This window comes from Nicrophorus vespilloides, unplaced genomic scaffold (assembly GCF_001412225.1).
Source record: "Nicrophorus vespilloides isolate i.1.1-1 unplaced genomic scaffold, Nicve_v1.0, whole genome shotgun sequence".
Lineage (NCBI taxonomy): Eukaryota > Metazoa > Arthropoda > Insecta > Coleoptera > Silphidae > Nicrophorus > Nicrophorus vespilloides.
The window spans coordinates 12,337-28,936 of record NW_017099841.1 but is presented as its reverse complement, the minus strand read 5'-3'; the positions used below and the strand labels follow the sequence as shown (position 1 = coordinate 28,936).

Here is a 16,600-nt window from a genome sequence, read left to right as displayed (position 1 = left end):
ATACAGGCTTCTTTTTGTAAACTTTTTTATTTTCTTATATAAATAATATTCTATAAAGCTTTCAACAATCTGATTTCGATTCTATATATATTGCTAACATTGTTCTATTTTAGTTCCTATCGAAGAGGTCATCATCATCTTGATCGATGCTAATGCTACTGCCGAATATCTCTTTATTGCCAATGGAAAACCTCGGACGGCCGTCATCTACTGGTTTACTGCTTTTAGTTCTTGTAAGATAAGAAAACAGAATAGTTTGAATTAGACTATAATTAAATTCTATTTTATTATATTAAATATTAATTATCATCATTTATTTTCATTTGGTTCATTAATGTGTATTGTCAAGTTGAGACTATGTAAAGAAGATATAAACAATATTTAATAAACGGAATATAAATATCATTGAATTACAAAATACTAGTTTTTAGAGATACTTAGAGTAATTTGTTTCAGATTTTGTTAATTTTCAGTAAATAAAATAAGGAAATAGAATAAAATGTTTCAATGGTTGAAAATTAACAAATTGTGAGAAATTAAGTAAGTGAAATTAAGCATCACTCGTGAAATTCAAACAGAATTTAAACCTACTCGATTTCCTTTCGCGATTGCCGTCCTGTGACCTTGCCTCCTTCCGAACCAGAACTTTTAGTCCTTGCGGAATTATTCGATCCCGGCCGTCCGTCCCAAGAATTGTGTCTCCTGTGATTCCCAACTTTACCCAAAATACTACGAAAGCAAACACGTGTATTTTTTTAATAAATCGTACACTTGTTAAATCAAAATATTTACTTCTCGCCAATCATTCTCTTGTCTAGCTCTTTCTGTATCGATTCCGGAAGATGTGACGAATCCTTAAAAAAATATCATCAGTATTCGATTGTTGCGATTGTATGTAAAAGCTTTTGGTATACCTTTTGTGGTTCGTCCATAGGATTTGTCCAAATATTTGGATTAGCAGTTGATTCTAAATCTCCGGTGTATCTGCTCAGATCTGAAGAGATCGCGGATTGGGCGTTGATTAGGGGCGATCTCACGCAAGCTCTAGATTCATCTCTGTTGTAATAAATTATCTAGCATTCATCACACATCACGCATTTGGAACGATGGCTGTTCCAAATTAGAACTAGGAATAAAATCTACTTACGAATTGACATCCTCCAATTTCTTGAGCAACCGTTCGTTCTCCCTTGACACCACCTCTTGGTCCCTGAGAAGAGCATCTCGCGAGGTGAACAGTTCCTCATTTTCCGTCCTCAGAGCTTCATTTTCTGAGATGTAGAGTCTGACCAGTTCAATCAGTTGAGGTCCTTCAAGCTCAGCCAACTTTTCAGGATCTATCTTTGGTGGTGTTCTGATCACTGGACGTTCTACTATTAAGAAAATGCATGAGTTTTAATGCCTCCATAACAACATATCTGGTATTGGTAATGCTGTAATGGATTCTTGATCATCTAATTTTGACAAATTTTGGGAAAATATTTGTTTTGTACCTCTGGTGGGACTCGAACCCACAATCCTCGGCTTAGGAGGCCGATGCCTTATCCATTGGGCCACAGAGGCTTGGTGACATTATTTAAACAAAAATAGAAGGCTACGGCGACGCGCGCATTTTTTTCTCGTTATCTATTTTGGTTGTATTTATGGAGTGTAGTAGATAAATAGGTGTCGGACATACCCGAATGTTGGTCGGCCACGCTCGAAGGATACCCGTTCAAGGCCGAACGCAGATGTTCATTTTCGGATTGAAGAACGGCCACCTCACGCTTCAAACTCAGAATCAAGGCTTCGCGTGGATCCTTAAAATTGAACACTTTCATAGTTATAACGCACAATCAAGTAATTTGATGTTGCGCTGATAATAAGTTATTCAACATTGATGGAAAACTTATTCCATTTGTTTTTATATCAATTATCAAATATTATTAAAATGCTATAATGTTGACAATATCTGTGTTATTTAGCTAAGTCTAATTGAATCATAAGTAAGGTCCTTACATATATAACATGTCGGATTGTTATAAACTTATGAATACCCACATTCTATTACTTTATATTGTTACCTTGTTCCCACATAACACATACTGAAAGTTCCTAATTTTAAACATATAAAAATTGGAAGGAAATTTGATATATATATATAATGATGGAAATGCAAATTTGGGATGCATCAGTTTTCTCTTCAAAGTGAGCAAGATCTCAAGGTAAATTATAACAAACATTTAAAATAAAATGAATGTAGGCAAAATTACTTATAATCTTACTACCTAAGAATGGAAAGAACTATATGATAATACTTGGTTGGAAAAATACAATTATAAGTATTAAAAGAAGGATACATTTTGAATATGATCATGGTGATTTTATAATTAATTAAATATATAGTTACCATCAAAACAATCGGTTTGGTCCTGATTTTCTTGGCTCTTGCCGCATATCGTAGTGTGTTCACAGTTTCGGCTAAATTGAATCTTGCTGGTGAAATGCACGCGATCTGGAAATATGAGATGAATATAACCAGCATCAGTGCCACTTTAAAGGCTATACCATAAGTGTGACCCCATTTCCAGCAAGAGAATCCGCTAGCAATTTTGTCAACTTTGAATCTCTGTACGGAATATGATTGGTTTTCCTTTTCCGATCACTGAGAGAAGCGATGCAATAACCTAAAGAAAATGCAAACATCGATGGGTAATTTTATTGTTGCGTTTGTTAAGATTCTTGGAAGTTTTTCATGCCTCTGCGATTCGGAAAGTCAGTGAAATCAATCCGGTGATGGGAAAGGTTATCATCAATTATGAATTACTCATTTTGACCCATAATTGTTTCATGTCTTCTTAATATAGTATGGGGCGGGTATCAATCGGAATTTATTATTTATTCAGATTGTTATTCGATTAGCGGTAACCTCCGAGAGACAACAAAAAATGAAGCAAAAACTACTAATACTATTTAGTGAATGATTTACGTTGAAAATAGATAATTGAAAATAAGGGATAATCAATTGATCATTGCAAACCATTATATAATTTTGTATCATTATATCGATTAGTAATTTCTTTGAAACGCAAATCACTGTGAGAAAACACACGTTGTCTACGTTTAAGGTATTTAATTACTGCAGCCCCTCCAGTATAAAATAAGTTCATGTACTCGTTCATGTATTATACTAAACATTGGAGCTGTATTTAATGCAGTCTGTATCGAAAACTAACTAGTGGGAATAATTTAGTTGGGGTAACGTATGAATTACGTGTAGCTCGGGCTGGTAGAATCGCAGCCTTAGATTGTTTTATTCCCATCGCCACTGGTAAAATATATAAATGGGGAAATCTCACCTAAAACCATAAGACTTTTGTTGATGTTGTTGGCTTCCTCTAACGTCTTTCCTTCACTTCTAGTCTTCTTCGTCATCTCACTTCCGGCCAAATCGACGAAGTTAATTTTCCCTGATCGCGAAATAAAGACGCCATTCTCCGCCGGTTGTTCGGAGGTGATGTGGACGGATAAAATAGTGTGGCTCCGGCTGCAAAAGCAATTCACGTAATTCGAATGCGCTGCGGAGATTTCCGTGTCTCACCTGGAGTTCTCGTTCATGTGATGACTACCCATTGATCTGTTCCGCATGCCTTCCTCGAGAACTGCGAGCAAGTCATCTAGCTCCTCGCAGTCGACGGTGAACAAATTCTCGACGAAAAAACCGCGCGCCTTTTTGCTCCAACGCACGGCCAGAGGCTTTCGCAAGGATCCAGGGTTTAGCAGATCTATGACCTGCAACAAAATTGTGTGATATTCAGTGAGAAAATGCAAAAGATTGCATCGGCCGGGAATCGAACCCGGGCCGCCCGCGTGGCAGGCGAGCATTCTACCACTGAACCACCGATGCTTACATCAAATATCTAGAAATGGGAATTCCGATCCAAATAGTTAAAGCAGTGTTTCTTATACATTTTATGGGATATTCTACTAACTAGTCGTTAGTTTAAATTGTTTTACATAATAGAGTAAGTAAACAAATTTGAAATGACACTAATATAGTGGACAGTTGATTCATTTGTAAAAAATAAGTAAATAAGAAATCCCGGCAAGAATCATAAAACGACTAATGTTATTAAAATGCTATTGTTTCTTCATTACACTCCACTTAAACTACATCCATTGGTCATAAAAAAAGCTTGTATATTTGTATCATGTTTTAAAGCAGTATTTCCCAAACATATTTGTCCTACTTCCCACAAAAAAAATTATTCAGCGCCCCCTGGATTTTTTAAATTTTAATAGCAATTAAACAGAAAGATATATTAATGTTTCTACCGTGCACTTTGGGAATCACTGTTTTAAAGTAATAAGTAATAAATAGATATCATTTTTCTTTAGATTAAAGATCCGCTAGAATAAGTTCAAACCTCAAGGTAAATGCTTATTCCATTAACACGAGTTTTTCAGCAACTAGATAGAATTCTAGTAATGATTTTTTATATTGTTAGTTGAAATAAGATTTCCGTTATAAAAAATCGTATGAATAATAGACAAGATCGCACTGATATAATAGACAAGATCTATTATTGAATGAATTTGTATCATGTTAATATCAATTTATTTGTAATACAGTAGATAAAACAGTGTTGCATTTAAAGTAAATATTATGTAAAGCGCCCTTAGTAACTTTTTTTTATATTGTTTATTATAATTTGATTTACTTGTATTCATTTTAATTTAATTATGTGTAACCATTACAATAAATATTATTAATATTATGAAATTAGAGCAGAACGAACTATGGTCAATAACCCTTTGAAGCAGTTAATCTTTTCTGTTGAATTATTATTATTATTGTTGTGTATGAAAATGTTCGAATTTATTTTCTTTACTGTTACAATAAAGATTATTATTATGAAACTTCTTTTTAACTTAGAAAGTACAACATTTTTTCAGATAAGATAATCGAAAAGTATGTAACTATAAGTTATGATTTATTAATGCATTATTTAACGATGAACAACGTGCGTGTAAAACTCTAATTCATTATCAATTTGAAAGTTGTTCAGTTCAGATGTTTTATGTTATTTCTTTTTAGTTTGCAATGATTTACATTGGCAGGAAAAATTATTATAGATTGCTCATTTTTATTACTTGCACATATAAAAAAAATACTTAATTTATGGTATACTTCAACAAAACTTCATATTTTATCTTTACAAAAATACATAAATACATATTTATAATTTCAATCATTGAAAGTTATTTTATACTATTAATAATAGTAATTTCTATAAATATTAATTATTAAATTAGAAGATTTGTGATTTAAATTAGAATTCTGTATAATTTGTCTTTTTAGTGTACGACCAATAGAATTGTTAAATATTATTAACAGTGACAGAATTTTAAATTGCAATGTTATTCAGGCCCCTAAATTGCTCAAGATTTTTTTGTTAAATTGTCTAAGGTCTAAGCAAATTTGAAGTTGGAGTATACGGACAAATTGCCATCAAATTGAACCAGAACTCGGGCAAAATTGTATTTGAGATTCCTTCTTGATTTGAAAGAGAAAGTCATATAGTGTCGTTTACATTAAAAAAGAAGTGGAACTTAGACACCAGTTTACTAATTAAGGGCCCTAAACAAATTATTAGTTGGACCCCCTATAGATCAACTTATTATTTTTTGTATATTTAACATTGAGCTTCAAAACGGTATTTGTATATTTATTTTATTAAGTGTAGTGAAGATAACTAGCATCGAACGTGATGGCTTCGTGCTTTTAAGAAAACAAACTTGGTTACGTTTATTAAACTTCTCCCACTTTAGAAGTACATTTATAAAATAATAAGCAATTGGTAATTCAGTGTAGATAAGATAGTAAATTTCTAGAAGTAGATAAAACTCTACTTACAAGCGCTTCTTTAAGTATTGCAATTCTCATATACGTAACAAAATGTTATCTTATCATCGGTTACTAGAAACTAAATTAACATTATTTAATTATACCTATTGTTCTTTTACAATAAATGAGTAATTTCAAATAAAGCAAAAGCTTGCATCGGCCGGGAATCGAACCCGGGCCGCCCGCGTGGCAGGCGAGCATTCTACCACTGAACCACCGATGCTTATAAATAATTTCTGTTAAACGTCATTCCAAACCAAAGTTTAAACTTTTAAACCAGTGTTTCCGAAATATATATCGAAATATACCAATACACATTTGTATATATTATCTTGATTACCGGACAAATGGCACATTCTCATATGTTTTGAGAATTAAGGTCAGGTTTGATGAGCTTATTCGTCGGTCCTTGATTTTAATCTAATAAGTTACTGAAAAGTTTTAAAAATGCAGACCAGAGTAAGTTTTGGGTTTATAAATACTGAACTAGAGTATTTGAGTCAATGGAGGATTATCGCAGAGACGCAAAAGTCGCACGTTTGGTTACTCTTAAATCGACGGGGCCTGAAAATTTAACATGGGCCCACGACTGCCTTAATGCGACTCTTCAATAACTGATACTTCCGTCATCCTTTGTTAACTAAAAAAATATTCACAATTAACGGTCCTCTCAAGTGTTTAATCCGCCACTGATTTGAGTATTTTCATGGTTCCCATGGTTATAATAAAGGCTTCTATATACAATTTAAATTATATATATTTTTTTTATGTTAGAATTTATTTATTTGTATGTATAGAATGTACTTTTTTTCTTATTGATGTTTGGCCAATAAATTATTATTATTATAAATACTAAATGAATGTTTTTTCTCACTTTTATTTTTTTTTATTGATTTTGTGTTATTGTCTACGCTATAAAATATTGTAGTAAAAGTTTGAACTATTTGATAGTTCTACTATTTTTAACATAACCTTATCATTTATATTTAACAAGCTCAGTATACCATGTATTCATTTGATAGCGATTAACAAAATTATATAAAGAAGTAGCAAATGTAGATACTTTGTATTTATGTATTCCAGTATTTTTAGAGATTATACTTTGGAAGACTTCTTAAGCTTAGCCAAAATAAATTTCACTTTTTTTTTTAAACTATAATATTCGAAATTTGTCAAATACTTTCAGAACAATGATAAAATATTTTCTATATAGAATATTCAAAAATATATTTATTATTGGTTATCACAATGATAACATATGTTAATATATAACAAAGACGTTTATGTCTCATGTCACAACTAGTGCGAATGCAGAATAACACACTGTTTTAATTGTATAAAATGTAACGCTTTGGTCTTTAAAGATCTTAATCCCTTTAGATACAAGAAATGTTTTATCATATAAGGGTCAATGATCTGCATGTTTAACATAGGTCGTTAAATTGCTTAAGCACCAGCATGGTAATGGATTTTATCACCTATGATTATAATTTTATCAGAGGGGTTGCGAAAGGTTAATGACTAAAAGATATTATCTGACAGGCTTTCGTAATTATATACCAATAATTCTGCGTAACTGCTTTTGTTGTTTGCAATATAAACGAACTCTGTAATGTATGTTAGTTATTATAATAATGTATAAATTATATATATATACTAAGTTTATCTTCAAATAAAAAATAACAGTAAAGTTTGCCCGTTGCCCCAAAATAGACCAATAAAATTTATAAATAAAAATTATAAAGTTATATTTATGTAAAAAAATCAATTTAAATCTGCGTTAATTATTTCATTGTTGATTTCATATTCATAAATGTACATTTCTTCATTTTTCAAGATAATAATGTTTACTTAATTAATAAGGTATTTTAAGAAAAAATCGTACATTAACATATTTTGTTTGAATTTGAAGTGAAATAAACATGAATTTCAGAAGTCTACAATTATCAATATATTCTTATTAAAAACATGAATTATTTTTTATGAAATTAAAATGTAATTAAAAATGTACATTGTCTGTGTTGACTGGAAATAGCAGTGATTAAAATTCTACATAAGTATTGAATACAAATTCGAAATTAAATGACTATTGATTAAATAATTAATTAATAATTTTGATATAGTTTAGATTTATATTTGCATTGTTCTTGGTAATATATTTTTGGTTTTAAGACGTAATATTAATAAATAAATAAATGAATTGAACTATTTTTTGTGAGACTTATTTCAAAACTGTGTATAATTATTTAGACGTTATAAATAATATAGATAATACCTTTTCATTGTAGATTTCCAGATAGCTAGCTTTGAGTACGAAGTGTTTTTCTGGTCGCTCCTTGATCAATTGGAACAGGTATAGGAATGATCGAAAAACAAGGCCGTGCTGATCGCTGTAAGGTGCCATCTTTTTTCCGAACTGTAATAAACATGTAATTTAACTATAGTTGAGATGTAATCACCAGGGTTTATCAATTAGGTTTTATTCATTAGGCACCTATGGCCCACAAATATTTTAAGGTCATACAATAATTTTTGGGACCTACAAAAAAGATTAATAATAGGATGTGACTAGGGCCCACGACAACCCAAATAAAGGTATATTATAATCCATTTAAATATTAATAATTGTTATTACCAAACCGGGTGGTCCAGTGAGGGTGTGCGTTTTTCCGCTTCCGGTTTGACCGTAGCAAAAGGCCGTGCATCTAAATCCTTCAAGCGACATTTCGATTAATCTTTTTACTCCGGAAAACTGGAGGACATCTTCTTGCGTTGCCGCCGGCTCGAAGACCACATTATACGAAAACTGTCGTGGTTTTTGCCCACTTCCACTCTCACACTTTTAACATGAAACAAAAAAAAAGTAATGGGACAATTTTAGTTATAAAAAAGCTTTTAATGAATAAAATTGATTCTATTCGGAACATCAATAACACATGCATATTAAGCGTTAAGTGAGGATATCCGCTTGATTATGTAAAAATACGACGTCATTTTTACCAAAATTTGTCCATTTCCTGGGAATTGTATCACCGTTTCGTCCCCACTTCGTGCTTCTCTATTGTTTAGTGGTCGCACTCTGTAAATGGAAATGTTGAAGTGTTAAGTAATGGAAAAAACTTATATTTAACCAATACCCCACTTACCTGACTACAACATTGATATTATCTTCACCTTCTTTGAATGTTGACAATATTCTTCGATTTGTACTAGTTTCATCTAATCTTTCGATACTGCCATATCTACACACAAATATAAAATACATATATGTTTTATATTTAATCCAAATTAATTATCTACCAATTTTACCATTTGTAATTATACAATTGATATAAGTGTAAACAAATTATAAAGATTTCATTGACGATTGTCAATTAAATAACCTTAAATTTTCGGTATCAAAATCTGCAAAAACTTAGAAAATTTTGTTATTATACTTCCTTATTTTTTTTATAATTGAAGATAACAAAATAATTTTAAAATATTAATGTTATAATAGGTTGGTAGGTACATAATTTTGTATTAAATAAAATAGTTCTCTCATTATTTTTTTGTAATGTTATAAAAAAAGTAGGTACATAAAAAATGATTAAAAATAGGGTTACACAGTTGATTGGAATCTAAATTTCATTCATTTATCATGATTATAGTTGTTTGCTTCATTTCATTTAAGTCAATTATGTATATAAGTATTATTAATTATGTGTATATATTTGTGGTTTTGACAGCAAATACATTTCCAATATTATTTTCTGCTATAAATACGAACTCTTTAATCGACGTTTACTTTTGTCTCATTGTCCATGTTAAATGATTAATTTCATTTACGCAATTGTGCGATGTTCATGGAAACCATGAAATTATAAATAATTATATAGATTTACGTACGCAAATGGTGTAACGATTTGGAAGATCGATTGAATTATTATTAATAATGCGTTTGACCTATTAATCATAGGTAAATCGTTCAAAATCTATTTTATCAGGAGGCTTTGAACAAAATGAAATGAAGAAAAATATCTGTATTAGGAACACTTTTTGTCCATGTTCCTATCAAAAATTACATCCGATAAGGATTGACTCTTTACTCTTCTCTCATTTCTACGAGCCAACGTCGTCCTTACTCTTCCTATCCCATTCTCATCATCTCCATTTATTTCCTGTAATTTCCCTCATCACTTTCTAAAAGACCTTCGGTAATATCTTCACCTACTCATCGACAAACATCAACGAAGAAGTCCATCATGTGGTCAGAATTAAAGATCTTCAAGGGTATTTACTTTTTTAATGACTTTATTGGAATATATTTCTTTCGCCAAAATATCATATATAACATCAACTACAAACGAAATGGTATATAATTTTTATAATCTGATGCTCTCACCTGAAGATATAAGACAGACATCAACCAACTAAAAGATATTAACACTGTAAATACTTGCTATGCATCTTTATTTTCCACCTGCACCTTTCATGTTTAATGTTTAATTGTAATATCTTATAAAGGTGGCAATAAAAATGAACAAAATTTACCTCCTCATCATCATCAATCCGATTATTCAGATTTATTCATCCTCACTAAAATTGTCTATATTTCAAGCAAAAGTCGATATATTTCAGTTATACATAACAAATTTAAATTTTAAAATATAATTTAATTTAAAAAAAATATAATATATATTCAATTTACAAATATCTTTTACTACAATAAAGTAAAAAACATTTGTTTTAGTATCAATACTCAAAGAAATAAAGTTACTAATTTGAAATAAGTAATTATTTCGATTTTAATCTAAGAATTAGGGAAAAATAATGCGACTTTCAATAGAAAATATATTTAGATCAAATAATAGAAATTTTTGTATACAGTAAATTGTATATAAATAATTAATTTTTTATAGAAGCATCATGTTGCTATTGAACATATTTGTAATACTATTGAATTCACCTTTGACGTCATTCAACTAATTTGTTTCATATCTTTCAACTATATTTATTATTTATGGAATAATTATTGATTACATTTCATTCACTCACTCAGCTCAGAATATGAATGACTATTATGAACTAGCATACCATAGTGGCTATAAGAAGATTATATAATGACTTTAATAGGCAAACACAATCTATAAAAAAGCTATGTTAACAGCAAAATTAAAATACGGAATCAATTCTTTTGACATTGATATAATTGTTCTTCTTCTTATTTCCACACTTTCCCTATTCACTTAGCTTACGCATCTTGGGCAATTTCGCCTAACTCTACTAAAGTTCATTACTGCTGTTAGCGTAGTTACTGAGTGGGATTGGAGAGACTGGTGATCCACAAGTAGCGACAAAGCGTAACAAAAAGTAACAAATTTTCAAAGCGGGGTTTCTGCAGTTAAGCAGAAAGGTGACGGGGGAGACCTTGGAAGGACAAAATATGAGTAGTATGGTTTTATCAAGACAATTAGTAGACACCCGTGGTTTGAGAGGAAATCGGAAATTGCAAAACTGAGTCGCATAATATCCGGACACACGTGGACTCCGGTGCATTTGGCCAGAATCGGGTGGCAGGATTCGGACAGATGTAGTTGCGGGTCGGTGGGTACGGTAAACCACTACTTCTTCGAATGTATTTCAAATCGGCAGGCTACTTTAAGACTTTTGGAAATGTTGATCCCATATAAGATTCCTCTACCCACATCAGTCCAGGTTCTCATTACTACAGAGAATACGAGAGTGTACATTGCTTTGCTTCATTAAATACACAAATATAGATATATAATTTTAAATGTTTTACTTCCACTTTAACTCCCACATACTGAAGCGCCACTTAAAAAATCCTGAGTAGAATTACTCGTGAAATGATATGGAATCGAAATCCCCTAAATATTTATGTATTTTATTATGAAAAGCAAAGTTGATGTTCTATGCTGTTCATGTTGATGTACTTCAATGTATCAAAACTTCTATTATATAATATACTTTTAATTTTATATTACATTCGCTATAAAACTATTTGGACTTCACATGTTTAAAAATGTAAATAAGAAAAGTGGTTCAATATTATGCAATATCAATGAAAACCAATACTCCTATACAATAATCCCAGGTCAACAAAAATAAATTGCATGGGTAACGAATGCAAGGGCGATGTTTGTTTAAGATTCCTATCGAGTTTAAAAGGCATATCTCAATGTATGTGCGACGTTTGTGGAAGAATGTGAACCTTTCCATTATATACACAAACACGTTTCAAGAGGTTCCTGAATAATTTAAAGACACATAAATTATTGATGCCCAGGTCACCACTGAAAATTGCTCCGAAATGGAATAACGAATTTACTTAAACCACTTTACCAACATTATTGCATCTAATCTGATCTTTCCAAGAAACGTCTAGATTTATTTTTTGTACATTCATTTTTTCATTTATTTTAATAACATTTTGATTATTACTTAGTTTCTTTTAGAAGACAAGTTCAACAATTCATATATAGTAGATTCTAGAATACTGTTTTTTTTTTACAAAACTCGCTTCAGTTCTACGAAACTATCCAACTTGATTTTATATTTTGTGAAAAACCGTTGAATATATTTGAATAAATTTCAAGGTTTCGAACAAAATGCAAATCGCGTGCGTTTCAGGTTTCATAGAAATTCAAGTCAGGCTTTCGTTTTCCTCGGAAGTCCCTTCGGTTTCGTGCGAATTAACTGACCGCCGGATGAATAATTCCTTCGCCCTAGCGAAAGGTCAAGGACTCGACCGCAGTTGAACCCTTTCCTTTCGATTTCGTGCACAGCAAAAGTGTATTCATTGCATTGTCGAGATTGATTAACAATTCGCGCGGGGAAATCGTATCAAACTTTACAAAGGGTCCTCGAAATTGGGTCTTGATTGAAAGAAGGAAGGAAGTTATTTATTATGAAGGGGTTATGAAAAATACTCAATCGATCTTATAAGCTGTTTTTTCTATTTGTTAGTATTCTAAATTGTCACGTTTCATGTTATTATCGTTTGCATGTGATTTCGCTACACATCGTTCACATGCTACTGTTAAATGCATTTTATTATTATTGTAACATAAATAATAATAATTTTTTATTGGTGTTGAACTCCTGCAATGTATTACAAATATTGTCAGAATAAAGAATTAGAGTTAAACAATGATGACGGTTTTTTAAAAGTAACATTATTGTTGTCGTGGGCCCATTTTAAGATTTGAGGTTCGCCTTGATATAAGAGGCTCCAAACGCGCGAATACTGCGCCTGTCCGGAAATCCACCACTGATTTAATATTGCAAAATGTAGTGATTAAACCTCATATTTATTTTCCATAAAACACAATATTATTGATTGACATCAAAATTATAGACTTATTGTTTTTCCTACGATAATTATCTTTATAATTACCTGTGCTTGTTTTTTTTCACTTCTATAATTTGGCTTTGTTTTGTAGAAAGCCGAGGCCTGAAATCCCTGTACTATATAATGAACATCAATTTATTGGGATTTTGATAAATTGCTTCTGCAATAATAGTAGGCCTTGTTATTTGGGGCGGATTTATTATTCAATCGGTTTACGTAAATAAGGAACGTATTCAGCATACATATTTAATTCTCTCATAATATTTTTATTTTCGTAAAGGAATAAGATTTCTTTTCATCACATTATACATTTATGTATAACATTCATTATCAACATTACTAAATACTTGTAAACGAAATACAATTTTTTTTTTGACAAGTGCGCAGACAATAGTTTCTGCCTTATTACAGTTTAAAGAACAGTTGACTTCAGTAGAAATTTAATTATAATTCTAAAAATATAGAAAAAATAATAAGTACTAATGTTTATAAATGATAATATAGGTTTCAATAGAATAAATTTTAATTTTTATTCACTAAATTTGTAATCATGAAATGATGCAAGGTTTACGTAATAAAACTGAAAGCAAATAATCAAGAAATTCTGACTGCCCGAGTATTACTTTTATTGTTAAGAAGATATATGGAAAATTATAAACCAGTGGTTTCCAAACTAGATGTTACTACGCCACCCTTAATAATATTTAATCATTTGGCGCCTCCCCTGCCCCCCCACATTTCATAAAATAGATAAAACTTTAGCAGTCAATTGCTTTCTGTGACTAATATTTGCGCTTCCCCTTAGATTAGTCTGCACCTCCTAGTTTGGAAAACGCTGTTTTAAACTGTGCACCATATAGTAATATTTTATTGTAGAAAATATGATTCATTCATTAATAATCCAGAATTAATTGTATGAATGTTTAAAAGAAATTATAGTTATTATTAACAATATGAAATTTTGAGAAAATATTAAAACTGAAATAATGCAGGAAAGTGAAACTTTCCAATTGCTGGAATTACATATACAATTTGTTCTGGTATTCCGCATGAGAGGCGTTCGGAGAAATGATAATGTATATATTCATTAAACTAAAAGCTTGAAGAAAATTATTATGATTGGTGTGTGTGTTTCCATTTCACCGAACTTGGACGACTTTTATGCTGTGTTATATATTTTTTATTTGTATGTTTCTACTTCACACCTATTATTTTACAATCAATAAGATGTCTGCAACTTTGACAACTATTTTAACTAATTTCATTATATATGAATAAATAATATATTTATTTATCTATCTGCTTCGTCATGTTATTTAATTTGCTTTTGTTGCACTATAAATAAATCAAAATATATGCATAGAGCAATAACTCGCATAGTCCGGATAATGGGACTGTTTGAAAGAAACGGACTAATCGAAGAAATATAGTATAGTATGACTTTAAAATAAGTCACAGTCTACTATATAAAAAGAAACATCATTGTGTATTAAAAAATAATGTTATATACAATTTTTTTAGAATATATTTGTATTTTACTTAATTAAAATGATTTAAGTTGATGATATTTGCTTATATATTAAATAATATGATTAAGAATATTAATTATAAATAGGCCAATGTGTAGTTAAATCATCAACATATTTCAATTAGCGAGATTGACACAAGATCCATAAAAAATATATGAGAAGTGGGGCGATTTTAGGCATTGTCTATATGAAAGTTTACCATTTACTTTGGTCAATGAAGATGTCAGAAAGCTATTGAATTTCTTAACGAACAGTACATACTAGATATTAAAAATAATTAAGGAAATGCCATCTGGTGAAAAAATGAAAAATGCTTTTCTGGTTTAACTCTTTCAAGTGCCAGAAATTTCTAAATTTCTATACAACTGAATCAGACAACTTTGTAAACAGAATCAACATTCAAATATTTCAACTAGAATTCGAATCACTATACCAAATACAGATTCATTTTTTGTAGTCATCTATTAATATTTAAATACTAAAATATAAGATTTTGAAGGAAAGATTCCCATAAACTTTACTTTATAATATATAAAAGAGTAATTAGAAATATCATATATTAAAAGAAAAAACTCATAAAATGCGAAACTTACACGTGGTACTTATGTGAGCTTTTGAATAAATGAATAAGGATTCACATGCTATTGATTGCAATATTTTTTCATTAAAGTTTTCATCATCGATTTTTCATCAGCGTCTATAAATTCCGATCTAAAGCATGGATAAAGTAATTATATTCCAAATGACTTCCACCTATTTACATCAAACTGTCAAGGCAAATATTGTTGGATTACACCTCTATGGACGTAATTAATTATAACTTGACATGTGTATTAATACAATTGAATAGATAAGTAATGATGCCTTACTCGCTTCCTCTGGATTGTGGTGTTTTTGCTGGGCTAGAACCTCTTGAACCTAAGCTACGCTTGGACGGGGTTCTTGTTAGAGGTTTAACGATAGTCTGAGGAGACTTGGCCTTTTTATCATCTTGAGGAGTCTTCAAAGGGCTTCTTGCCGGACTCCTACCGATCCTTCGAGAAGGAGATGGAGCTTTGTTCTTTGCTGGAGCAGGTGGTGTTCTACCAGGACTATTTCCTCGCGATGTTGGAGGTGTCTTGTATAAAGTTTTTGGTCGTGTCACCATCATCTTTTCATCTCCATCTAACACGATAACTTAAATGGAAAATAATACTCTGAAACAAAAATGTATAAATCAATATTACTCATTCATATTTATAAAAATAATATAGAGTGAAATACACATATAATTCATTTTTATTTTTATGATACAAAATTTGAATTAAATGCAATATCCAATTTTATTATTAATTACATCTGTGATATGTAAAAAGTATTACTTTATTTTTAGATGTATTTTGTATAGAATAAGATTTTCTTTCAAGGCACGCGAATGTTGCCAAGTTCAAAAGAAAGGTCAATGATACCTTTGCTTGATCTTGATAGGATCTTAATTCCGTTTCCTTAAGCCAAAAATAGAGAGTGAACTGCTTTTCGTTTCCTTATAAAAAGATTTACCCAAATATAATCAGAACATTTACAAATTCCATTTACACTATTAACATATGTTATTTTTAGAATATTTTAGCTCTTGGGCCAACATACTTGATAACAAAGATATGTATTTTTAAATTATATATTTCTGCAAACAAGGACAATAATTATATAATACATTAATCTTTCTAATAATTAGTCAAAACTATATCAATTTTCATTACAATTTTCAAATTGAGATTTAATAATTTGGTTTAATATTAAGACTTATAAAATTTTCTTACAGAAGTAAAAATAAATATTGCTATTCTTGAA

At 30.4% G+C, this 16,600-nt stretch overlaps 1 protein-coding gene and 3 non-coding genes across 4 annotated transcripts; all 4 read right to left on the bottom strand.

Moving 5' to 3' along the window:
* Positions 1 to 95: 95 nt before the first annotated feature.
* Positions 96 to 15,962, bottom strand: LOC108565782 (kinesin-like protein KIF12). The gene is made up of 15 exons (XM_017925397.1): positions 15,640 to 15,962; positions 9,034 to 9,129; positions 8,888 to 8,966; positions 8,523 to 8,726; positions 8,163 to 8,303; positions 3,581 to 3,771; positions 3,339 to 3,526; positions 2,548 to 2,666; positions 2,390 to 2,494; positions 1,679 to 1,799; positions 1,148 to 1,373; positions 915 to 1,056; positions 793 to 854; positions 592 to 729; positions 96 to 230 (listed from the first exon to the last, which is right to left on the bottom strand). The coding sequence occupies exons 1-15, from the start codon at positions 15,918 to 15,920 to the stop codon at positions 110 to 112; spliced, it is 2,214 nt and encodes a 737-aa protein (XP_017780886.1). The 5' UTR covers positions 15,921 to 15,962; the 3' UTR covers positions 96 to 109.
* Trnar-ccu lies at positions 1,491 to 1,563 on the bottom strand. Its single transcript has one exon. It is a non-coding gene; the product is annotated as a tRNA-Arg (tRNA).
* Positions 3,816 to 3,886, bottom strand: Trnag-gcc. Its single transcript has one exon. It is a non-coding gene; the product is annotated as a tRNA-Gly (tRNA).
* Trnag-gcc lies at positions 6,040 to 6,110 on the bottom strand. The gene has a single exon. It is a non-coding gene; the product is annotated as a tRNA-Gly (tRNA).
* Positions 15,963 to 16,600: the final 638 nt, after the last annotated feature.

Bases quoted from the DNA above. Each gene is read 5' to 3' on its own strand.
- LOC108565782 (XM_017925397.1), bottom strand. From the start codon at position 15,920: ATGATGGTGACACGACCAAAAACTTTATACAAGACACCTCCAACATCG. The intron at 1,057-1,147 runs GTAAGTAGATTT...TTATTACAACAG, and splicing joins AAATTGGAGGATGTCAATTC to AGATGAATCTAGAGCTTGCG. The intron at 730-792 runs GTAAATATTTTG...TTGCTTTCGTAG, and splicing joins AAGAGAATGATTGGCGAGAA to TATTTTGGGTAAAGTTGGGA.